This window comes from Rana temporaria, chromosome 3, assembly GCF_905171775.1.
Source record: "Rana temporaria chromosome 3, aRanTem1.1, whole genome shotgun sequence".
NCBI classification, from domain to species: domain Eukaryota; kingdom Metazoa; phylum Chordata; class Amphibia; order Anura; family Ranidae; genus Rana; species Rana temporaria.
The window spans coordinates 492,311,584-492,338,016 of record NC_053491.1 but is presented as its reverse complement, the minus strand read 5'-3'; the positions used below and the strand labels follow the sequence as shown (position 1 = coordinate 492,338,016).

Here is a 26,433-nt window from a genome sequence, read left to right as displayed (position 1 = left end):
ATTCTAGATAACAGATAACAGATAACACAGGAAGTGTACAGAGGATACAGGACAGATAACACAGGAAGTGTACAGAGGACACGGGACAGATAACACAGGAAGTGTACAGAGGACACAGGACAGATAACACAAGAAGTGTACAGAGGACACAGGACAGATAACACAAGAAGTGTACAGTGGACACGGGACAGATAACACAGGAAGTGTACAGAGGACACAGGACAGATAACACAAGAAGTGTACAGAGGACACAGGACAGATAACACAAGAAGTGTACAGAGGACACAGGACAGATAACACAAGAAGTGTACAGTGGACACGGGACAGATAACACAGGAAGTGTACAGAGGACACAGGACAGATAACACAGGAAGTGTACAGAGGGCATGGATCAGATAACACAGGAAGTGTACAGAGGCCACGGTGGGACAGATAACAGAGAAAGTGTACAGAGGACACGGGACAGAAAATACAGGAAGTGTACAGAGGGCATGGATCAGATAACACAGGAAGTGACAGAGGACATGAGACAAATAACACAGGAAGTGTACAGGGGACACGGGACAGATGGCACAGGAAGTGTACAGAGGATACAGGACAGATAACATAGGAAGTGTACAGAGGACACAGGACAGATAGTACAGGAAGTGTACAGAGAACATGAAAACGGCACAAGGATTCAGCACAGATTATCTCCTACGTTGCAGTGTTTTCTCCATTGTAAGGGGTTAAGGTTCTATAGTTAGGATCCTTCCTTAACTATACATATGGTTGCGAAGGGTTAATAGGTTTTAGAGTGAATATTATTTCACTCATTTTAGTAGAATTCTAAATGGCCTTGTACACATAGTTTTCTGTAAGGTTTTATCTTTGAGAAAAGATTACACACGCAGCATTTCTTTCTTATTACTAAGAAGATGTATCTTTCTTTTTCTTATTCTCACAGATGTTATGAACTGTGGGAATCTTTTTTGGTAGCTGGTGAGACTAGCAATGTGTATACTTTCTTATCTTATGGTGAGAACATTCTCTCCCTTCTGTAACCTTCTTTTTCAGGTGTTATTTTACTCATTGGGCTAGATTCACAGAGAGATACTCCGTCGTATCTCTGAGTGCAGTCGGTCGTATCTATGCGCCTGATTCATAGAATCAGTTACGCATAGATATGCCTAAGATCCGACAGGTGTAACTGTGTTACACCGTCGGATCTTACCTGCAATTTAAAAATGGCGCGGGGGCGTTCTCGCTGATTTACGCTGAGAAATATGTAAATCAGCGATCAACGTACGCGGGCCCGACGCAGTGTTGTTACGACGTTCACGTAGCGGTTTTCCCCGGCGTATACTTACCCCTGCTTCTATGAGGCGCAGCCAATGTTAAGTATAGCCGTCGTTCCCGCGTCGATTTTTTTTTTTTACGTTGTTTGCGTACACGTCCTAGCGACGTCAGTGGGAGCAATGCACGCCGGGAAATTTCGCGGACAGCGCATGCTCATTTAAATCGGCGCGGGAACGCGCCTGATTTAAATAGTACACTCCCCCTAGCCGCGGAATTTGAATTCCGCCGGGGGATTTACGATCCGCCGCCGCAAGTTTGGAGGTAAGTGTGTTGTGAATTACCCACTTGCCTCTCAAACTTGCACCAGCGGATCTTAAATCACATAGATCACGCGGATCTAAAGATCCGCTGGTCTATGTGAATCTAGCCCGCAATGTCTACAAGACACGCTGTTCTGTATTAACCAATCACATATTGCTAACATAATATTTCTTTGTTCACTACCCAAATTAATGTATTATGTTCCCTCCCCTTTTTGTAATGAATATACTCTCATAGTATTATCAGTAAAAGCCAGAGAGATGATTTCAGCTACAATGCGTGTGTGTCTTGTTGTTTTCCTGTGCTGAGATCCCTCTCTCATGGGTGGCCACCCGGATCAAACACACTGAGACTGCCTATGGTCAACCAGCGCCAGTCTGCCACCCCCACATCCATCCTCACACACATTGCACTGTTCTCAGGCTCAGACTCACAATGAATAAGGCGGAGGCCATTAGCATGGCTTTCATGGAGACATGGAGGTCCATCGGGAAATTGATGGTATAGTTGTCTTTAATGCTGAACATCTCGTTGTGTAACCCCCGCCACACACGTGTGATGACTCCTATTTGTGTTATTCTATCAGCAGAGAGAATCTGGAGGGAGAAGAGAGGAGATCATTATGACCACTGGAGTGGACAACGTCAATCATAAGAGGAGAGGACATTACACTTTCCATTGTAAAGGTTTATCCGCTTCAATACCTGGCATTTTCACCCCCTTCCTGCCCAGACCAATTTTTAGTTTTCAGCGCTGTTGCACTTTGAATGACAATTGCGCGGTCATATAACACTGTACACAAATGACATCTTTATGGTTCTTTCCCCACAAATAGAGCTTTCGTTTGGTGGTATTTGATCACCTCTGCGGTTTTAAGTTTTTGCGCTATAAACAAAAGAAGAGCGACAATTTTGAAAAAAAATATATATATTTTTTGACTTTTTGATTTAATAAATATCACAATTTAAAAAACAAACAAACAATATTTTCCTCAGTTTAGGCCGATACGTATTTTTCCACATATTTAGCTAGATTCAGAGAGATTGCCGCAACTTTGCGGCGGCGTAGCTTAGCGTATTTAGGCTACGCCGCCGTAAGTTAGCGAGGCAAGTACTTGATGCTCAAAGTATTTGCCTGCTAAGTTACGGCCTTGTAGCCTAAAGCGGGCGCGCGTAAGGGCGCCTAATTCAAATTCATCTGAGGGGGCGTGTTTATGGTAATGAGGCTTGACCCAACGTGATTGACGTCTCTTTTAACTGCGCATGCGCCGGGCGCCTATATTTCCCAGTGTGCATTGTGGCTACGTCCGCCGCACGGGCCTATTGATTTCGACGTGGATGTAAACGACGTAAATCCCTATTAAATTGGGGGGCAAATGGTGGGGTATAGCATAATGTTGTGGGGGGGTCAGGGCCCCCTCTGGCCCCTCCTTAGTGACACCACGGCACCAAAGACATTGTTGGGTGAAGAAGAAGAAGGTTCAAGCTGAAGGGGTAAATCTATGTCAAAATGTTTTATTTTCAATTCCTGTTCTGTTGGCAACTCAAATTTTATAGAGAATGCACGGGGGAGAATGCAGCACGGAGAACGGGGGGGAGAAGGCAGCACAGAGCAGCGGGAGAAGGCAGCACGGAGCACGGGGGGAGAAGGCAGCACGGAGCACGGGGGAGAAGGCAGCACAGAGCACGGGGGGAGAAGGCAGCACAGAGCACGGGGGGAGAAGGCAGCACAGAGCACGGGGGGAGAAGGCAGCACAGAGCACGGGGGGAGAAGGCAGCACGGAGCAGCGGGAGAAGGCAGCACAGAGCACGGGGGGAGAAGGCAGCACGAAGCAGGGGGAGAAGGCAGCATGGAGCACGGGGGGAGAAGGCAGCACGGAGCACAGGGGGGAAAAGGCAGCACGGAGCACAGGGGGGAAAAGGCAGCACGGAGCACAGGGGGGAAAAGGCAGCACGGAGCACAGGGGGGAAAAGGCAGCACGGAGCACAGGGGGGAAAAGGCAGCACGGAGCACAGGGGGGAAAAGGCAGCACGGAGCACAGGGGGGAAAAGGCAGCACGGAGCACAGGGGGGAGAAGTCAGCACGGAGCACGGGGGGATAAGGCAGCATGGAGCACAGGGGGATAAGGCAGCACAGAGCACGGGGGGAGAAGGCAGTACGGAGCACGGGGGGAGAAGGCAGCACGGAGCATGGGGGGAGAAGGCAGCACGGAGCATGGGGGGAGAAGGCAGCACGGGGGAGAAGGCAGCATGGAGCATGGGGGAGAAGGCAGCACAGGGGGAGAAAGCAGCACGGAGCACGGGGGAAGAAGGCAGCATGGAGCACGGGGGAAGAAGGCAGCACGGAGCACGGGGGAAGAAGGCAGCACGGGGGAAGAAGGCAGCACAGAGCACGGGGGAAGAAGGCAGCACAGAGCACGGGGGAAGAAGGCAGCACAGAGCACGGGGGAAGAAGGCAGCACAGAGCACGGGGGAAGAAGGCAGCACAGAGCACGGGGGAAGAAGGCAGCACGGAGCACGGGGGAAGAAGGCAGCACGGAGCACGGGGGAAGAAGGCAGCACAGAGCACGGGGGAAGAAGGCAGCACGGAGCACGGGGGAAGAAGGCAGCACGGAGCACGGGGGGAGAAGGCAGCACGGAGCACGGGGGGAGAAGGCAGCACGGAGCACGGGGGGAGAAGGCAGCACGGAGCAGGGGGGAGAAGGCAGCACGGAGCACGGGGGAGAAGGCAGCACGGAGCACGGGGGAGAAGGCAGCACGGAGCATGGGGGAGAAGGCAGCACAGGGTGAGAAGGCAGCACAGAGCACGGGGGAAGAAGGCAGCACAGAGCACGGGGGAAGAAGGCAGCACAGAGCACGGGGGAAGAAGGCAGCACAGAGCACGGGGGAAGAAGGCAGCACAGAGCACGGGGGGAGAAGGCAGCACAGAGCACGGGGGAGAAGGCAGCATGGGGGGAGAAGGCAGCACGGGGGAAGAAGGCAGCATGGGGGGAAGAAGGCATCACAGGGGGAAGAAGGCAGCACGGGGGGAGAAGACAGCACGGGGGGAGAAGACAGCACGGGGGGAGAAGACAGCACGGGGGGAGAAGGCAGCACGGGGGGAGAAGGCAGCACGGAGCACAGGGGGATAAGGCAGCACAGAGCACGGGGGGATAAGGCAGTACAGAGCACAGGGGGAGAAGGCAGCACGGAGCACAGGGGGAGAAGGCAGCACGGAGCACAGGGGGAGAAGGCAGCACGGAGCATGGGGGGAGAAGGCAGCACAGGGGGAGAAGGCAGCACGGAGCACGGGGGAAGAAGGCAGCACAGATCACGGGGGAAGAAGGCAGCACAGAGCACGGGGGAAGAAGGCAGCACAGAGCACGGGGGAAGAAGGCAGCACAGAGCACGGGGGAAGAAGGCAGCACAGAGCACGGGGGAAGAAGGCAGCACAGAGCACGGGGGAAGAAGGCAGCACAGAGCACGGGGGAAGAAGGCAGCACAGAGCACGGGGGAAGAAGGCAGCACAGGGGGAGAAGGCAGCACGGGGGAGAAGGCAGCACGGGGGGAGAAGGCAGCATGGGGGGAAGAAGGCAGCACAGGGGGAAGAAGGCAGCAGGGGGGGAAGAAGGCAGCATGGGGGGGAAGAAGGCAGCACAGGGGGAGAAGACAGCACGGAGAAGACTTGCCACTCCCCTGCCTCACCGATCACCCTGACTGCCCAGGTATCGGGTGAAGTATTGGAGCATTTGGAGCACGGAGAAGGCAGCATGGGGGGAAGAAGGCAGCATGGGGGGGAAGAAGGCATCACAGGGGGAAGAAGGCAGCACGGAGGGAGAAGACAGCACGGGGGGAGAAGACAGCACGGGGGGAGAAGACAGCACGGGGGGAGAAAACAGTACGAAGAAGACTTGCCACTCCCCTGCCTCACCGATCACCCTGACTGCCCAGATATCGGGTGAAGCAGGGGGGAGAAGGCAGCACGGAGCACGGGGGAGAAGGCAGCACGAGGGAGAAGGCAGCACGGAGCACGGGGGAGAAGGCAGCACAGGGTGAGAAGGCAGCACGCAGCACGGGGGAAGAAGGCAGCACAGAGCACGGGGGGAGAAGGCAGCACAGAGCACGGGGGGAGAAGGCAGCACGGGGGGAGAAGGCAGCACGGGGGGGAGAAGGCAGCACGGGGGGGAGAAGGCAGCACGGGGGGAAGAAGGCAGCACGGGGGGAAGAAGGCAGCACGGGGGGAAGAAGGCAGCATGGGGGGGAAGAAGGCATCACAGGGGGAAGAAGGCATCACAGGGGGAAGAAGGCAGCACAGAGTACGGGGGGAGAAGACAGCACGGGGGAGAAGGCAGCACGGGGGGAGAAGGCAGCACGGGGGGAGAAGGCAGCACAGGGGGGAAGAAGGCAGCACGGAGAAGACTTGCCACTCCCCTGCCTCACCGATCACCCTGACTGCCCAGGTATCGGGTGAAGTATTGGAGCATTTCCCCCGAGTACAAGTACTCGGGAAATGCTTGGTATCGGTACCGATATCAATACTAGTATCAGTATCGGGACATCCCTACTTATAACAGTTTCTAAAACATGTAACAAACTTCTCTACCTCCTCTACAATCACTTCTTCCAGCCTTCCAGCCTTCTCACTGAGTATTTTCCTCAAGCGTCACCCTGCTGGGTCCCTAGCTTAGCACACACAGATACTCCTCAAGCGTCACCCCACTGGCCTGCTCGTTCCCTGGATTGGCACACAAGGCACAAGCGTCACCTCCACTATTTGGGTCCCTGGCTTGACACCTGCTGAAGTTTCCCAATTCTTCTCTGTCCTCGGTTGGTGAGAATACTGCTCTGGTACTTGCTTCAGCTACTCACTGTGGTCCCAGGTAATAAGGTGGTTTGGCCCCTTAGTGGCTTCCCCTCTTCCTCCAACCACAACAGGTTCTCCAGCCGGCAAAGCCGGCACTTCTGATTGGACTGCAAGCCTCAGTCTCAAACCTTTGCTGCTCTCTTGCTTCTTGATTGGCCCTCAGACAGCCTAGCAGCCAGATGTCCCCGGGATAGACCTCAGGCTCTGGCCTAGCAGCCTGACTCCACCCAAATATATAGTCTCTCCCAGCAGGCCAGGGGATTCAAGAAAACCCCTGCCCATTGGCTGAGATAACCCATATACACCTAATCTTTCCTTGCAATGCCCTTGTCGTATCTAATGTAACCAAGCACCCAGCCACCTAGTGACAGAAGAGTGAAGTGCAGCAATTCCAGACTCGGGGTGAAATCAATTGTTCTCCTGGCAAGTAAATTTAGGAGCAACCCTGCCTAAACATCAGGGTGCTACATCTACTATCTAGCAAAATGCTTGTGTACCCCTGATATCAAACCTATATGAGTTTTTTGGTTATCCGACTCCAAACCAATGGCCATTTATATAAAGTTGACAACCCCCTCCCCCCTCTATTGTGGCTATAACATCCTCTACTCTTTTAGGAAGACTTTACACAAGATTTTGGAGGGTGTCTGAGAATTTATGCCCATTGGTGAAGTTGGGACATAATGTTGGATGAGAAGCCATCGCTCACCATTGATGTTCCAATTCATCCCAAAGCTGTTAAGTAGGGATGAGATGCGGGCTCTGTGCAGGACACTCGAGTTCCTTCACACCAAACGCATCAAACCATGTCTTTACTGAGCTAGCTTTGTACTCAGAGGCACAGTATAGGTGGAACAGAATTGGGTCTTCACCAAACTGTTACCACAAGGCTGGTAGAGAACAATTGTCTATAATGTATTTGCATGATCTAGTATTAACAGGACCCTTCACTGGAGACATGTGAACTCAATTATTTGGAGGCGTTCCATGTACAACTGACCATATAGTATACATACGAAGATTCGGCCAAACAAAGAACCAGGACCAAAGGAGGAACAGGGATAGACTGGAACACAATAGATGGAGTAACAGGTAACAAGAGGCAACAGTGGGTGGTGGGACAGGCCAGAGACTTGAGATAAATGCTAAGGCACTGAGAGCAAGGCTGGGTGGAGACAGGCCTGTCGCTACAAGGCAGGCAAACCAAGCAATTGCTTGGGGCCCCGAGCTGGACTGGGGTCCCAAGCAGGGCCCTTGCCACGCTTCCTATATGCTGCAGCCACCTGTGTGCTCTATAGAGAGCCTGCAGTACTGCTGCCTCGAGTCGTCACCTCCCCTTTTCTGTAGCGTGGCCTCCCTCCTGTCAGTCTGGACTCTGGCCGGGTACCGCGCGGTACAGGAGATTCAGTTTCCTGTTCCCGGCCGGACTGACATGAAGTGCACACTGAGTGCTCACTTCCTATCAGTCCGGCCAGGAACAGGAAACTGAATCTCCTGCTGCGCAGTACGGACCCGGTAGGGAGGGGGGCCCAGGGGAAGTAAAAAGAACATGGGGGGCTTTGCTTGCATGCGGGGGGGGCCTCCATATCCATTTTGCTTGGGGCCCCCAAATTCCTTCAAACGGCCCTGGGTGGAGATATAATGGGCCAGATTCACGTACAGGTTATGCCGGCGTATCTATTGATAAGCCCCGTAAGTTACAAGATGCGCCGTCGTATCTATGCGCGGTATTCTTGAACGTAGATACGCCTGAAATCTGGCTTCAGCCGACCGACGTAAGTCTTAGTACGCCGTTGTATCTTGGGTGCATATTTACGCTGAACGCTAGGGGCGCTTCCGTAGAATTACGCGTTAAATATGTAAATTAGGTAGATACGCCAATTCATGAACGTACTTGCGCCCGCTACGCCGTTTACGTTAGGCTTACGTCCAGCGTAAAGTTACCCCTGCTATATGAGGCGCAGCCAATGCAAAGTATGGACGTCAGAACAAGCGTATCTTTTTACGTTGTTTATGTAAGTCGTACGTGAATGGGGATGTGCGTAGGTTACGTGCACGTCACAGGCATTGAGCCGGCGTATCTTAGGGAGTAAATTTGACGTGATACTGAGCATGCGCGCGCATGCGCCATACAATCGGCGCTTCATTTGCATAGGGTCACGGATCATTTTAATAAAACACGCCCACCTCTTCCACATTTGAATTACGCGGGCTTACGCCAGCCAATTTACGCTACGCCGCCGCAACTTACGGAGCAAGTGCTTTGTGAATACAGCACTTGCCTGTCTAAGTTGCGGAGGCGTAGCGTAAATAGGATACGCTACGCCCGCAGAAATATACGCTCTCCTACGTGAATCTGGCCCATAGTTTCCAGGTAGCAAGAACCAAGTGGTAAGGATGTTATGTAGCCAGGTGCTTGGAGATATCCACTGAAGGCTACAGGATTTAGAAGCCCATTTATAATAGAGCCCATTCATTTTCTACAAGTATTATTTCTAAAGAGAAAAGCATTTGACTCTTGTTGATAGACTGACCTTATAGTGGAGGTCAGACATGAAGCCTTCCCCCCATCCTGGACCTTTCACATTAAGACAAACAAGTCCCGATGGATCCAAGATGTCGAAGCTTAAGGTAAAACTTGTCCACTCTTGGATTATGTAGCCGAGGAGCTCCCCGGAGGAACTGGAGACCTGCAACTATAATAATACATTGTCACAAGAGGTTGTCCATTGAGTTTGTTTATCATATCCAGAACTGCACTTGGACTATCCAGCAGGTTTATCTCGACCCGTTACTTGTCATGAATTACCAGTCCTAAAGAAAAGCAACCTATATAAACAGCTTTAGTGAACTAAATCTTGTAACCAGCTCCACCTAGATTACCGTATTTTATATTCCTGTAGCGGGATATCACCCTTTCTGTGATATAAAAGACTACTATCTGCTGATCGAGAAGGATCTCAGCTCCCTCTGGTGGCCATGTTGTGTTATAGCCAATTGCTGTTTACTTTTTGTCCTGGTACCACAAGGAATACTGGGAAACTGAGTACAGGGAGAAATGTACTCCAATCGCCTTGGTCTATTTACAAACTACAATACCCAGAGGGCCACTGTACAACCCCAGAATGCTTTTCTCCCTGCGCAGCCTGCTGGGGGAGGTAATTTAAGGAGAGGGAGGTAGTTGGCGCGCTCTCTTGGGATCGCCTCTTCAACCCAGGAGGACACTTGTTTGAAGTGTTCCCACGGAAGTCTGGAGCGTAGTTGAGGCCTACCTACGCCCAGGAGGAGCGCCATTTGAGGAGAGAGACAGAGGGCCAGATTCTCAAAAGAGTTACGACGGTGTATCTCAGGAAACACCATCGTATCTCTGTTTTTGGCCCCGGGTATCTATGCGAGTGATTCCTAGAATCATTTTCGCATAGATACGGCGTAGATCCGACAGGTGTAAGTCACTTACACCGTCGGATCTTAGATGTAATTCGACGCTGCCCGCTAGGTGGCGTTTACGTTCAGTTCTCATTTGACTATGCAAATGAGCCTGATACGCCGATTCCCGAACGAATTTGCGCCGCGTAGTGGCCGTTTACGTCGTTTCCGTAAGCGTAAGGTTACCCCTGCTATATGAGGGGTAACCTTACGCCAGTCCGCTGCACACCATGTTAAGTATGGCGTCGGGTCAGCGTTGTCTTTTTCCGTCGGTTACGTCATTTTACTAAGTCGTCCGCGAATACGACTTTACGTCAATGACGTTCACGTCGGCGTCATTGACGTTTTCCGTCGTGAGCTGGAGCATGCGCACTGGGCTATTTTTCCGCCCGGCGCATGCGCAGTTCGATCGGCGCGGGGGCGCGCTTAATTTGAATACAAGCCGTCCCCTTTGAATTACGCGGCCATACGCCGAGCCATTTACACTACGCCGCCGCAAATTACGGAGCAAGTGCTTGGAGGATACGGCACTTGCTCCAGTAAGTTTCGGTGGCGTGGTGTAAATGGCTTACACTACGCCAATGCCGATTCTTTGAGAATCTGGCCCAGAACCTCTAACGTAGTGATCGGATGGCGTCCCAGCACAACAGTGACCTGTTTGAGAACCGGGGACTGTCATCCTGAGAGACTGTGATCGGAGATCGCGGACAGAGTGTTTTTCGGAAGGACAAGGCCTGAACTGGTTGGGTGAGACGGGCACCTGCCCAGAACCTACCGACTGTGTTGCCGGAGGGTGGATCGCCCACATTAACTACTGTAGTTTAACTATTGGGCCCCTTCCACCAGTTTTATTTTTTTCCCTTCTTGGATTACAAATTACCCCGCATGCCAACGCATCAGTGCACAAACTTTTGGGATCATTTGAACTGAGGTTTGGTCTGATCGACCAAACCACGTTAGTTAGGAATACCATTTGAAGACTGCCTGTTTAGTTCTTGCAGACTGTTGATTTCTATTTTCAAACTCTTCAACGGAGTCATTAGTTCCATTAAACTGTGTAGTATTGTTAATAGGGAGAGCTGGGTGAGACTTGGCAAGGAGGTGCTTCAGTGTGGATGTCTTATTGAGGGGGATCCCCTTGCCGTGTGCTTACACAGGTCTGTATAGCCATTATAATTTAACTCGCTATCACTGATTCTGACTCTTGCAGGGCTCTTCAAGAAGTCTTTTACCATTTTACCCTCGTTACCTTTGCTTTTATTTTATCCAGTAAAGAGTTACATTGGTTAAGCTGAAATTTGTGTACAGTCTATCTGTCATCCTGCGGGATCAATACAACTCAAGGCAACCATTATTTTACATAGTTTACTGTGGTGTATAGGAAGTTGTGCTCTTCAACATCTATTGGGGTCCACAATCCCAATTTGCTGCGAACACCTCATAATGTTTGCTATTCGGCAAACAGACGAAAACCTGACGTTCGACTCGAACATTGGGCTCATCCCAACTCACCAGTCTTAACAGGCCATAAGTTGATTCTGAGCATGCGTGGATTTTGAACCAATGCTTTTGCGTACTAACCGTCGGTTTGGACCCGATCGGTTAGGCGTCCATCGGTTCAATTTTAAAGCAAGTTCTAAATTTTGCGACCGAAGAAGGACCGATGGGGCCCACAAACGGTCGGTTTGGAACGATGAAACTGAACTTCAGTCCGTTTTCATCGGTTTGGTCCACCCGTGTGTACAAGGCCTGACAGTTACAAGCTTGACCGATGGGCATGATGGGACTTGTAGTTTCGCAACAGCTGGAGGGCCGCCAGTTTGACACCCCTGACATACAGCCTCAGTGGCCCCATCCCTTGTGAAACATTCCAGGCAACATGCCCTGCAGAGGAAGAAAATAAAAAGGTCCTCAAAATCCATACCAGGCTATTATCCTTAATATGGTTCTGGCATGGATTTTTAATTGGGACCCCACACACACATACAAAAAATACAAACTTGTGGGATCCTCTAAACATCCATGAGTCCCTTATCTAGGCCAGGAAAAGGGGACAGTGGTTGTGCACCCCCTTCCTCTGGTACCATACCAGACAACATGCTCTTAACATTGAGAGGGCACTTTGCCAGGGAGTTGGGGCAACAAAGACCTGTGACAAGCAGGGCCGGATTCCAGACATGGCCAACAAGGCCAGGCCTCGGGGCGGCAGTGGGTGCAGGGGCGGCACTTTTATTTCGGGAGTCCCCCCCTGTCATGTCACAGATTGTGAAGGACCCGGCCTTGGGGCGGCAAAGGGAGTAAATCCGGGCCTGGTGACAAGGCATCTTGTCCCCATGATTTTGGGGACAAGGGCCTCATTTATCACATCCCTGGCCCAGTGGATATAGGGATCTGCAACTAATCCTAGAGGTCCATGTCTTGTATATTATTAGAGGGTTGTAGCGTATAAGAAATAGACCTAGACATGGGACATACAATGTATGCTACTAAAGGGGTTGTCACAGGTCCCTTATGTATGGTTAGGCAGGCTTTCATACCTTGGTGTCACAGCTACAGCACTCTAAAGGCACGAGAAGGTTCAGGACATTATATCCTTGGGTGTTGGCAACCCTGCAATCCATCCGAGGGCCACAACATTCCCGCTGCTCGGTGGCTTGGTACACAAGTTGGCCATCGGTGCCAAACAAATCATAGGTATTATAATTCTGGAATATACCGCTCCCTGAAATGACAGAATTATAAGAATGAGATCAAATGTCCTTGAGATTCTCAGCGGCGATACGTCCTTAAGTGCGCAGGAGCACCGCCCCCCTCTCCTGTCACTCTCTAATCCCCATAGATAGATTCATGCATTATATGAATTGATCTATGGTCGCTGCTAACACCCCGTATTCTGGTGTCCGGACCCTTTCCGGTCACCGGGCACCTGAATAACAGCGGTGGGGGGTATTTTTTGGAAGCACCTGATTAGAGCCTTTGGCTCCAATAGGCGTCCAAAAAAAGTGAGACGCGGGCGCAACGCTGTGCGTTCCTTCTCACTCAGCTCAATGTTAGCAAAGCCGAAGGAAATCGCTTACATAGACCCACCTCTCAGCCAATCAGGTTGCCGGGTCTGTTACCGGTCGCCTGATTGGCTGAAACGTCAGGCGCTGTGATTGGATGCCTATCAGGAGGCGGACGGGAGAAAGAGGAGGATGGGAGAAGACGCATGGAGGGGATAAGACACATGGAGGGGAGAAAACACTGCTTGCCGTCACCTGCTGCCCCACCGAGACAGGGTAAGTGCCGGGCAGATGGCGAGCGGGTGGGCACGGTGGGGATCACAGTGGCAGCATTGGATGGCACAGTGGCAGCATTGGGAGCCTTTAATGGCACAATGGGAGCCTTGGGTGGCACAGTGGGAGCATTGGGTGGCACAGTGGGAGCAATGGGAGCATTGGATGGCACAGTGGGAGCATTGGATGGCACAGTGGGAGCATTGGGAGCATTTGATGGCACAGTGGCAGCATTTGATGGCACCGTGGGAGCATTGGTAACAATTGATGGCACAGTGGCAGCATTTGATGGCACAGTGGGAGCATTGGATGGCACAGTGGGAGCATTTGATGGCACAGTGGGAGCATTTGATGGCACAGTGGGAGCATTGGATGGCACATTGGGAACAATTGATGGCACAGTGGGAGCATTGGATGGCACAGTGGGAGCATTTGATGGCACAGTGGGGGCATTGGATGGCACAGTGGGGGCATTGGATGGCACAGTGGGGGCATTGGATGGCACAGTGGGGGCATTGGATGGCACAGTGGGAGCATTGGATGGCACAGTGGGAGCATTGGATGGCACAGTGGGAGCATTGGATGACACAGTGGGAGCATTGGATGGCACAGTGGGAGCATTGGATGGCACAGTGGGAGCATTGGATGGCACAGTGGGAGCATTGGATGGCACAGTGGGAGCATTGGATGGCACAGTGGCTGCGTCATATAAATAAATAAACTAAAATAGACAAAATATTTCTCCTCTACTGTTTCTGTAATCCAAATATCTAAAGAAACACAGATTATAGTACATTTTATTAGCTAAATTCAGAAAGATTTACGCCGGTGTATCAGTAGATACGCCGACGTAACTCTGAATCTGCGCAGTCCTAAGTTTAAGTGTATTCTCAAACTGAGATACACTTAAACCTATCTAACATATGACAGCCTGTGCCGTAGTATCTTAGGGTGCAATATTTAGGCTGGCCGCTAGGTGGCGTTTCCGTTGAGTTCGGCGTAGAATATGTAAATGACTAGATACGCCTATTCACGAACGTACGTGCGCCAGTCGCAGTAAAGATACGCCGGTTACGTAAGGCGTTTTCAGGCGTAAAGTTATTCCATCAAAAAGCTAGACTAATCAATGTTAAGTATGGCTGTCGTTCCCGCGTCAAAATTTGAAAATTTTACGTTGTTTGCGTAAGTCATCCGTGAATAGAGCTGGACGTAATTTACGTTCACGTCGAAACCAATACGTCCTTGCGGCGTACTTTGGAGCAATGCACACTGGGATATGTCCACGGACGGCGCATGCGCCGTTCGTAAAAAACGTCAATCACGTCGGGTCACCAATCATTTACATAAAACACACCCCCTCATCCTAATTTGAATTAGGCGTGCTTACGCCGGCCCCATTTACGCTACGCCGCCGTAAGTTAGGAGGCAAGTACTTTGTGAATACAGCACTTGCCTCTCTGACTTAAGGCGGCGTGGCGTAAATACGATACGCTACGCCGCCTTAAAGTTGCGGCGCTCTCTCTGAATCCAGCTATATGTCCTTAGGTAATACATCCTACTGATTGGAGAAGCTGAGTAAGAAATGGACATTACAGCGCCACCTATGGAAATAATCAATATAAAATGTATTGTGAAATATTTAAAAATAAAAAAATATATAGATCTGACTATAATACATAAAACAATGTACAAAATTGTATTCTAGTTAAAACAAAAATGTTAATGGGTTACATCTGGAGATCTGATCAGCTCTGCCAATAAGAGCAGCAGGAAAAGTTCTCAGTTAAACTGACAATTTCATTGAACATAAGAAGGAAAAACACTTGTAGAGGATCCTGGTAATTGTTGGAAGACTAATGAAGAGTCGGGGCAATGGAAGAAATGTTCAAATTTTACAAAATTAAAAAAATAACAGAACTCACTTGTCTCTTTCATGAAGAGTCCATTGACCTGTTAAATAGAACAAAGAGGAGTCAAACGCAAATTCCTAGTTACCTTAACCAACACCAACACTCCCATGTCTAGCAATACCACCTTGTCTAAATGATGTGTGGGGCAGGTACCTGGGCGATGGATGGGTCAGGTGTCAGGGCTGAGTAGATAAGTGCCTAGCCTAGAGTGATGAGATGGGAGTCTGTGGTGATTGATGGGTGTCAGAGATGAGTAGATAAGTGCCTAGCCTAGGGTGGTGGAATGGGAGTCTGTGGTGATTGATGGGTGTCAGAGATGAGTAGATAAGTGCCTAGCCTAGAGTGATGAGATGGGAGTCTGTGGTGATTGATGGGTGTCAGGGTAGATGGGTGCCTAGGGTGATGGGATTAGAGTCTGGGGTGATGCGATGGGTGTGAGGGTTCAGTAAATGAGTGCCCAGGGTGGGTGAGTGGATGGGAGTTTGGGGTGATGGATGGGTGTCAGTGTGGAGTAGATGGGTACTTAGGGTGATGGGATAAGAGCCTTGGGTGATGGATGGGTGCCACGGGTGATGGGATGAGAGTCTGGGGTGTCTGATGGATGGGTGTCAGGGTTCATGCCATTATCTGACCTGGGTAGCCTTACCTGGGTCTCACTCTGTTTGGTTTGGCTATGGTAACAGCACCATATATTGGTGAGTGGTATAAGAGTAAAGTAATACTTTCTTGTGGACATGCCTTTATAGGACCCGTTTCTCTTCTTTTGTTTATGCTTTAGTGAATGAGTGCCTACAGTGATGGAATGAGAGTCTGGGGTGAGGGATGGGTGTCAAGATTGAGTAGATGGGTGCCTAGAGTGATAGAATGAAAGTTTGTGGTGAGGGATGGGCTTCAGGGCTAAGTAGATGGGTGCCTAGGGTGATAGGATTGGAGTCTGGGGTAATGGTTGGATGTCAGGGATGATTAGATGGTGCCTAATGTGATGGGATGGGAGTCTGGGATGATAGATGGATGTCAGGGTTAGGTAGATGGGTGCCTAGGGTGATGGATGGGAGTCTGGGATGATAGATGGGTGTCGGGGGTGGAGTAGATGAGTGCCTTTGGTGATGGGATGGGAGCCTGGGGTAATGAATGGGTGTCAGGGTTGAGTAGATGGGTACCTAGGGTGATGGGATAGGAGTCTGCGGTGATGTGATGGGTGTCAGGGTTGAGTAAATGAGTGCCTAGAGTGATAGAATGGGAGTCTAGGGTGATGTGATGGGTGTCAGGGTTGAGTAGATGGGTACCTAGGGTGATGGGATAGGAGTCTGGGGTGATGGATGAGTGTCAGGGTTCAGTAAATGAGTGCAAGAATAGGAGCCTGGGGTGATGGATGGGTGTCAGGGATGAGTAGATGATTGCCCAGGGTGATGTGATAAGAGTCGGGGGTAATGAATTGGTGTCAGGGTTGAGAAGATGGGTTCCTAAGGTGATGTGAAGGATATCTCTAGAGTGATGGATGGGTGTCAGGGTTTAGTGAATGAGTGCCTACAGTGGTGGAATGAGAGTCTGGGGTGATGGATGGGTGTCAAGGTTAAGTAGATGGGTGCCTAGAGTAATGAAATTGATGTTTGGGGTGAGGGATGGGCTTCAGGGCTAAGTAGATGGGTGCCTAGGGTGATAGGATTGGAGTCTGGGTTGAAGCACGGGTGTCAGGGATGAGTCGATAAGATCCTAGGGTCGATGGGATGGGAGTCTGGGGTAATGGATGGATGCAGAGTTGGACTGGGACAACAATTCGGCCCTGGACTTCATCCAGATTGGCCCACTTTGACAGGTCTCTCCCATGGTGGCCAGACAACTCTCGCAACTAACCCCCCCCCCCCCGGCCACCCAAGCCCCTGCTCCCCCTTCACTAGCCACTAGCCGTTCTACATTATTAGAGTAGAACGGCTGGTAATGGTACTTTTATAGGCAGTACCAGTGGGGAAGCTAGACATTATTTCACCCAGGGGAAAAAGAATCAGTTCGGTGCCCCCCCTTATGGGACAAGATTAGGCAATAGGGAGAAACTCCCAGGCCATAGCTGTTAAGTCAGCTGTCTGTCCCCTTCCCCATGCTCCTCTGTCATCCCTCCTGCTCCTCTGCTCCTCCCCCTGCTTCTCTATTCCCCCAGGTGAGCGCTGCAGGGAGAGAGAGGAGGTGAGCGCTGCGGGAAAGGAGAGACAGAGGAGCGGAGGGGGGCGGCGGTCTGCTGTCACTGAAGCCGGCCCACTGAGCTATTGGCCCACCGGGAAACTCCCTGTAGTCCCAATGGCCAGTCCATCCCTGGATAGATGTCAGGGTTGAGTAGATGGGTGCCTAGGGTGATGTGATGGGAGTCTGGGGTGAAGGATTGTCATGGATGAGTAGATGGGTGCCTAGGGTGATGGGAATGGAGTCTGGGGTAATGAATGAGTTTCAGGGCTATGTAGACGAGTGCCTAGGGTGATGGGATGGGACCCTAGGGTGGTGGATGTGTGTCAGGGTTGAATAGATAGGTGCCTAGAGTGATGGGAGTCTGGGGTGATGGATGGGTGTCAGGGTTGAGTAGATAGGTGCCTAGGGTGACGGGATAGGTGCCTGGGGTGATGTGATGAGTGCCAGGGTTAAATAGATGAGTGCTATGGTGATGGAATAGGAGTCTAGAGAAATAAATGGCTGTCAGGGATGATTAAATGGGTTCCTAGGGTGATGCAAAGGAAGCCTGGGGTGATGGATGGGTGTCAGGGTCGAGTAGATAGGTGCCTAGGGTGATAGGAGTCTGGGGTGATGGGTGTCTGGTTTAAGTAGATGGGTGCCTAGGTTGATGGAAGTCTGGGGTGATGGATGGGTGTCAGGGTTGAGTAGATGGGTGCCTAGGGTGATAGGAGTCTGGGGTGATGGATGGGTCTCAGGGTTGAGTAGATGGGTGCCTAGGGTGATGGGAGTCTGGGGTGATGGATGGGTGTCGGGGTTGAGTAAATGGGTTCCTAGGGTGATAGGATAGGAGTCTGGGGTGTCAGGGCTAAGTAGATGGGTGCTAATGTGATGGAATGGGAGTCTAGGGGAGATAGGTATATGTGGCAAAGGGATAGGAATTGGGACATGGAAGTGGGAGAATTAGGATTGCATTGGGCTTAAAATGTTAACATCCCCCCCCCTCCCCCAAGTGATAAATCTACTAGAATTGTGGTGTCCCAGTACAGGTATTTGCTGCAGGCCCTGTCAGATTGAGGCCCTCGGCTTGTGGGGTCTCCCCTGCAGGGACTCAGCTAGTTATGATGTGATTTATACTGTTATGGTTGATAATACGTTTATTAGGTGTGTATAGCTTTAAGAGGTTTTAGTCAGCCATCTCATGTTCAGTCAGAGTGTATTACCATCTCATGTTCAGTCAGAGTGTATTAGAGTCGGGAGGACTAAGTGCTAGACAAGACCTTATTGTGTTGTGTTATACTACAGGTCAGTCTCTATGATCCACAGCTCTCAACCAATGGGCTTCAGTCTCATCAGGCCCTTATAAGGGATTGTACTTCCTGTTTAAGCCAGTCTAGTGCTTCACACAGTTCCTAGCATAGCAAAGCACAGTCAGAGGGTAAGCAGTGCAGGCCAGAGGCCTTCAGTTCAGGAGAAAGTACAGCAAAGCGTGGAGTATCCCTAAACATTACAGAACCAGTACTTCAGCTCATTTATCAGATCAATTCATTATTCCAGCGAAAAGCCTCAAGTCTACCGACACTTCAGTAAGTGTATCTATTTTTCAGCCTAGTTAAGCATAGGCCCTGAATTACTAATCCGGCCTCAGCAGCCGAGTATATATATGATCAGCCAAGCTCAAGCATTACCAGCTGTGTGGTCCTCTAGAGACTGTCTGTGGAACCTTTGTGACACTCTGTTTAAACGCTGTGAAGATTTTGACACCTGCCTTCATGCCAGTAAAGCCTTCGTTGTATTAACCCCTGTTGTGGACTGTGTCATTACCATCCTAACTAGCGGGGATACGGAGGCCCCCGGAGCTGTAGTTTCCCGGGGTATACCAAGACTACAGTGGCGTCACGTGACAGAGAGGGTTAATACCATCTGGCCCTCACTAAGGGTTAATACCACCTGACCCTGGGCTCCTAGCCCCAAGAACCAAGTAGCTAACCATCAAGCGCATGTGTGGCCGTGGGGCTCACCCTCCCCGGTCACCACAGAATCACAGCCAATTTAAAAGCCTGACAGAGGCTCCGACCTTACCCCACCACATCCAGGTTTGGCTGGAGTTCCACAAAGATTTCTTATGCAGGCCAGCTGTTGCCCTAAATTCAATGTCTGGGGGGGGTATAATCTGCCCTCCAGACAGGTACACTTTACATATCTCACCTGAAGAAGATATTCCAGTCCAGGTGGAGCAACAGGACGTCCGTCCATAATACCCTGCAACATACAATAAAGATCAATAGTTTTACAGGTCACACTGGCAGGAAGTTATGATCACAGAAATCCTCTGGTGGCCAACGAGACAGGAAGCACGGGCCGGGATAACAAATACTCAACAAAAAGTTACTGGGGAAATGAGGAGGGTGGGGGATGGGGGTCCAGAAGTTCCCCTTTAACTCTAAGCTGTGAAGATCTTTGAAAGCGCCACCTATGGGCAACATTGGATTTTACAGTCTGTCACCATGTCAGTCACATGCACCTTTTTAGACCTGACAGGTTTGGTATCTACTTACTCAACAAAACCCCGCCCCTATCTCTATGGAGTTTATTGTGTTTGTCTGCAATGAAATGAAGTTTAGTGTATCTTTTAACTCTGATTTCATGTTTTTTTCTACTAGCCTTCTTCTTTAAGAAAAAATATCAAGTTTCGGGAGGAGGGAGGGGGGGGGGGGGGGTGGGGGTTAAGTAATGTAATGACCAAAAAAAAGTGCATTTTAATGTCTGTGCAAAAAAAAAAAAAGTTCGAACACTGAAAGGGTTAATAGGACCTCATCAATATCTACTTAGAAAAAAACAACATGTGTTTGGTGACGTGTGATTGGTGGATCTGTGTTCCTGTTACTGCTTGTATCTGATTATGTCTGTTGACTGTTCACCCCCGCCGTTCTGTTCCTGTCCAGCTGCCAACTGTGACTGAGGGCCACATCCTGCACACCCACCAGTCATCTCCTCGCCGGGTGCTCTGGTGAAGATCTGGTGGGTGTGGTCAGACTCGGGGGGGGGGGGGGGGGGGGGGGGGGTTGGGGGTTATGGTCTCTGCAGACCCCACAGAGGGTCCTCTGAAGCCTCGTTCACACGATCAGTCCTTCCGATGAGAACGGTCTGATGGACCGTTGTCACAGGTTAACCGATGAAGCTCACTGATGGTCAGTCGTGCCTACACACCATAGGTTAAAAAAAACGATTGTGTCAGAACGCGGTTACGTAAAACACGACGACGTGCTGAAAAAAACGAAGTTCAATGCTTCCAAGCATGCGTCGACTTGATTCTGAGCATGCGTGGATTTTTAACCGATGGTTTGCCCACTAACGATCGTTTTTTTTTTCCCATCGGTTAGGAATCCATCGGTTAAATTTAAAACAAGTTGGCTTTTTTTTAACCAATGGTTAAATAACCTATGGGGCCCACACACGATCGGTTTGGACCGATGAAAACAGTCCATCAGACCGATGTCCTCTGTTTAACCGATCGTGTGTACGCCGCCTGACAGTCTCGTGTTTCTCCTTTTTTTTCCTGCAAGTCAATGGAGTGTTCAGTGTCATCACATTTCTCTGACTCCTCCATGTTGCACAGTAACATTGATCAGACAGGAGATAGAGATACAAAGTAACATTGTTTATAAACATTGCAGACGGGAGATTGAGATACAAAGTAACATTGTTTATAAACATTGATCAGACAGGAGATAGAGATACAAAGTAACATTGTTTATAAACATTGATCAGACGGGAGAGATAGAGATACAAAGTAACATTGTTTATAAACATTGCAGACGGGAGATAGAGAGATACAAAGTAACATTGTTTATAAACATTGATCAGACGGGAGATAGAGAGATACAAAGTAACATTGTTTATAAACATTGATCAGACGGGAGATAGAGAGATACAAAGTAACATTGTTTATAAACATCGATCAGACGGGAGATGGAGAGATACAAAGTAACATTGTTTATAAACATCGATCAGACGGGAGATAGAGAGATACAAAGTAACATTGTTTATAAACATTGATCAGACGGGAGATAGAGATACAAAGTAACATTGTTTATAAACATTGATCAGACGGGAGATAGAGAGATACAAAGTAACATTGTTTATAAACATTGATCAGACGGGAGATAGAGAGATACAAAGTAACATTGTTTATAAACATTGATCAGACAGGAGAAGGAGAGATACAAAGTAACATTGTTTATAAACATTGATCAGACAGGAGATAGAGAGATACAAAGTAACATTGTTTATAAACATTGATCAGACGGGAGATAGAGAGATACAAAGTAACATTGTTTATAAACATCGATCAGACAGGAGATAGAGATACAAAGTAACATTGTTTATAAACATTGATCAGACAGGAGATAGAGAGATACAAAGTAACATTGTTTATAAACATTGATCAGCCGGGAGATAGAGAGATACAAAGTAACATAGTTTATAAACATTGATCAGACGGGAGATAGAGAGATACAAAGTAACATTGTTTATAAACATTGATCAGACGGGAGATAGAGAGATACAAAGTAACATTGTTTATAAACATTGATCAGACGGGAGATAGAGAGATACAAATTAACCACTTCATTACTGAGCACTTAAACCCCCTTCCTGCCCAGACCAATTTTCAGCTTTCAGCGCTGACGCATTTTGAATGACAATTGCGCGGTCATACAATGCTGTACTCAAATTATATTTTTATCATTTTTTTCCCACAAATAGAGCTTTCTTTTGGTGGTATTTGATCACCTCTGGGGTTTTTATTTTTTGCGCTATATGCAAAAAAAAAAAAAGACAGAAAATTTTGAAAAAGAAACCCAACATCTTTTACTTTTTGTTATAATAATATCCCAATTTTTTTTAAAAAAAATATTTTTTCCCTCGGTTTAGGCCGATACGTATTCTTCTACATATTTTTGTTAAAAATAAAAATCGCAATAAGCGTATATTGAAAGTTTTAGCGGCTACAAAATAGGTTATAGATTTATGATTTATTTTTTATTTTTTACTAGTGGCGATCTGCGATTTTTTTCTCAGGCCTGCGATTTTGCGGCGGACGTATCAGACACCTTTGACACAATTTTGGGACCATTCACATTTATACTGCGATCAGTGCTATAAAAATGCACTAATTACTGTATAAATGTGACTGGCAGTGAAGGGGTTAACACTAGGGGGTGAGGAAGGGGTTAAATGTATTCCCTGGGTGTGTTCTGTGTGGGGGGAGGGGGGTGACTGGGGGAGGTGACCGATGCTGTGTCCCTATGTACAAGGGACACAGATCGGTCTCCTCTCTCCCTGACAGGACGTGGAGCTCTGTGTTTACACCCCATCATTACACGTCCCTGCTGTCACCACCAATCGTGGGTACCTGGCGGACATCGCGGCCACCAGGCACGCACATCGGCTTCCCAGCAATGCGCCGGGCACAGTGTTTTCCCGCTGCACACCCCCAGTGGCGCGCACGGGGAATGTAAACAACAGGACGTCCAGGGACGTCCACCCGGCACTTGAGAGCCGCGCTGTGGACGTCTTTTGTCTACAGCACGGGTCTCAAGTGGTTAAAGGTGAAAAACATGAGGCTTTACAACCCCTTTAACTGTATAAATTGCAAATATTAAGAGCTTTAAATCCCATGAACTAGGAATTCATAGTTTCTAGAATTTTTACTAACCAATTACTATTTAATCAAATATCATTAAATATAAATATATATATTAAATGCACACAAATATTGATAAAATCATGGGAATGTTGGTGACAGGGGGGCAGGGTGGTAGGATGTCAGACGTGGGGTATGGGGATGATAAAGATGATAGTGGGTGGGGTAGTAAGAAGCTGGCAGTGTGGTACAGGGGGTGAAGATTACAGGGGGTGTGGTGGTAGGATGCCAGGCACAAGGGTATTATGATTAGGATGAAGATGACAGGGAGTGGGGTGATAGGAAGCTGGCAGGGGGTTGAAGATGGCAGGGGTGGGTTAATAGGATGCCAGGCACAGGGGGATTATGATGAGGATGGAGATGACGATGGAGAGGGGTGGTAGAAAGATGGCAGAGGGGTGAAGATTACAGGGGGTAGGGTGGTAGGATGCCAGGCACAGGGAGATTATGATGAAGATGGAGATGATGATGACAGGGAGTGGGGTGGTAGAAAGCTGACAGAGGGGTGGTAGAAAGCTGGCAGAGGAGTGAAGATTACAGGGGGTGGGGTGGTAGTAAGCTGGCAGAGAATACAGGAGTAGGGTAGTAGGATGCCAGGCACAGGGGGATTATGATGAGGATGGAGATGACATTGAGTGGGGTGATAGGAAGCTGGCAGTGGGACGCAGGGGAGGGTGGTAGGATGCCAGGCACAAGGGAATTATGATGAGGATGGAGATGACTATGACAGGGAGTGGGGTGGTAGAAAGATGTCAGAGGGGTGAAGATTACAGTGGGTGGGGTGTTAGGATGCCAGGCACAGGGAGATTATGATGAAGATGGAGATGATGATGACAGGGAGTGGGGTGGTAGAAAGCTGGCAGAGGGGTGAAGATTACAGGAGTGGGGTGGTAGGATGCCAGGCTCAAGGGGATTATGATGAGGATGGAGATGGCAGGGAGTGGGGTGATAGAAAGCTGGCAGAGGGGTGAAGATTACAGGGGTGGGGTGGTAGGATGCCAGGCACAGGGGGATTATGAGGATGGAGATGACATGGAGTGGGGTGATAGAAAGCTGGCAGAGGGGTGAAGATTACAGGGGGTAGGGTGGTAGGATGTCAGGCACAGGGGGATTGAGGATGACGATGACAGGGAGTGGGGTGGTAGAAAGCTGGCAAAGTTGTAAAGAAAATTACAGGGGGTGTGGTGGTAGGATGCCAGGCACAGGGGGATTATGATGAGGATGGAGATGACAGGGAGTGGGGTGATAGGAAGCTGGCAGGGGTGAGGTGGTAGGATGCCAGACACAGGGGAATTGAGGATGGAGATGATGACAGAGAGTGGGTGGTAGAAAGCTGACAGAGGGGTGAAGATTACAGGGGGTAGGGTGGTAGGATGCCAGGCACAGGGGGATTGAGGTTGGAGATGATAATGACATGGAGTGGGGTGGTAGGATGCCAGGCACAGGGGGATTAAGGATGGAGATGACGATGACAGGCAGTGGGGTGGTAAAAAGCTGGCAGAGGGGTGAAGATTACAGGGGGTGTGGTGGTAGGATGCCAGGCACAGGGGGATTATGATGAGGATGGAGATGACAGGGAGTGAGGTGATAAGAAGCTGGCAGGGGGGTGCAGGGGTGGGGTGAAGATGGCAGGGGTGGGGTGGTAGGATCACAGGCACAGGGGGATTGAGGATGGAGATGACGATGACAGGGAGTGGGGTGGTAAAAAGCTGGCAGAGGGGTGAAGATTACAGGGGGTGGGAGGATGCCAGGCACAAGGGGATGGAGATGACAATGACAGGGAGTGGTGTGGTAGAAAGCTGGCAGAGGGGTGAAGATTACAGGGGGTAGGGTGGTAGGATGCCAGGCACAGGGGAATTATGATGAGGATGGAGAGGACGATGATAGGGAGTGGTGTGGTAGAAAGCTGGCAGAGGGGTGAAGATTACAGGGGGTAGGGTGGTAGGATGCCAGGCACAGGGGGATTGAGGATGGAGATGACGATGACAGGGAGAGGGGTGGTAGGAAGCTGGCAGAGGGGTGAAGATTACAGGGGGTTGAGTGGTAGGATGCCAGGCACAAGAGGATTGAGGATGGAGATGACGATGACAGGGAGTGGGGTGGTAGGAAGCTGGCAGGGGGGTGCAGGGGTGTGGTGGTAGGATGCCAGGCACAGGGGAATTATGAGGAGGATGGAGAGGACGATGCCAGTGAGTGGGGTGGTAGGAAGCTGGCAGAGGGGTGCCCGATATTGAAGGGGTTAACATGTTCACCCTTTGGACGTACCAGACACACCCAAAGAGCTGAACTAGTTCTCTATGATTCTCTTCAGGATTTTTTTTATTATTTCTCTATATAATAAAATCAGGTTTATGTGTTGGAATCACTTTGTAGGAAGGTGTTGGTAGAACAAATCCTTGTTTCCCATCCTTGGAATGTCTTGTTGTACAATGTGTGGGGGGAGGCGGACTCTATAATTTGCAGCCCCGGTCTGTGTCACCGACCACCTGATAAGTTTGGTGAAATATAAGGCTGAACATTCGGGAAAGGATGTGGAATGCAATCTTCAAGTAATGTGCAACTTCGCTTCTTTTCCAGAAAGTGTACCCCATTATTTATTACAGGCTTAGAGACGGGTGACAAGTCCAATACAACATACACCCAATAATAATAATGAAAAAGTAGAAGAAGAAAAAGAAAAATCTGCATGATAAGGTAAAGTAATAGTAAACTGAAAATTATAATTATTCAAAAATAGAAAATACCCCCAATGGGCTTTTAGGGCAACTCAAGAGAATCACAAAATTATTTAGAAAATGTGTTACATAATTGTATTAGAAAAAAATTGTTAACATCTATTCTACGGGAACACATTACACCATATAGTGTCCACATGAACAATAAAAACAATGCAATTGATACAGTTTCTATATCCCATTTTCTTAGGCCCAACGTGTCTCAGAATAACAATCCCTTCCTCAGGGGGCACTTGTTTCTTTAAGAGGAGGTCAATAAAAGAAAAGAACAATCTATAACAGAAAACACAAAAATGAATTGAGCATGTAAACAGTTATAGATTGTTCTTTTCTTTTATTGACCTCCTCTTAAAGAAACACGTGCCCCCTGAGGAAGGGATTGTTTTTCTGAAACATGTTGGGCCTAAGAAAATGGGATATACAAACTATCAATTGCATTGTTTTTATTGTTCCATGTGGACACTATATGGTGTAATGTGTTCCCGTAGATGTTAATTTTTTTCTAATAAAATTATGTAACACATTTTCTAAATAATTTTGTGATTCTCTTGAGTTGCCCTAAAAGCCCATTGGGGGTATTCCATTTTTGAATAATCCATTAATTTGGAGTGTTGGCAACCATTTAGTCATTTCAGATAAAGCCATCTTTTCTATAATGATAAAATAATAATAATAATAATTTTACCGCGATGACCGCTCCCTTCCACTCTCTGCTGTCTCTCCTCTGTGGTCTGATGTCTCCTGGTGGAGTCTCCTCCTCTCTCTGCTGTCTCTCTTCTGGG

The 26,433-nt window shown here is 49.1% G+C and overlaps 1 protein-coding gene across 1 annotated transcript in view; it reads right to left on the bottom strand.

The window, feature by feature from the left end:
- The window catches only part of LOC120933804 (phospholipid scramblase 3-like), a 28,129-nt gene extending 1,696 nt beyond the window's left edge, over positions 1–26,433 (bottom strand). Inside the window, exons 1-6 of the mRNA XM_040347199.1 lie at positions 26,337–26,433; positions 19,418–19,471; positions 15,065–15,092; positions 12,405–12,589; positions 8,976–9,137; positions 2,034–2,195 (exon numbers count right to left, since the gene is read on the bottom strand). Coding sequence (XP_040203133.1) covers positions 2,034–2,195; positions 8,976–9,137; positions 12,405–12,589; positions 15,065–15,092; positions 19,418–19,465 — 585 coding nt within the window. The 5' untranslated portion in view covers positions 19,466–19,471; positions 26,337–26,433. The remainder of the gene's footprint in view (positions 1–2,033; positions 2,196–8,975; positions 9,138–12,404; positions 12,590–15,064; positions 15,093–19,417; positions 19,472–26,336) is intronic.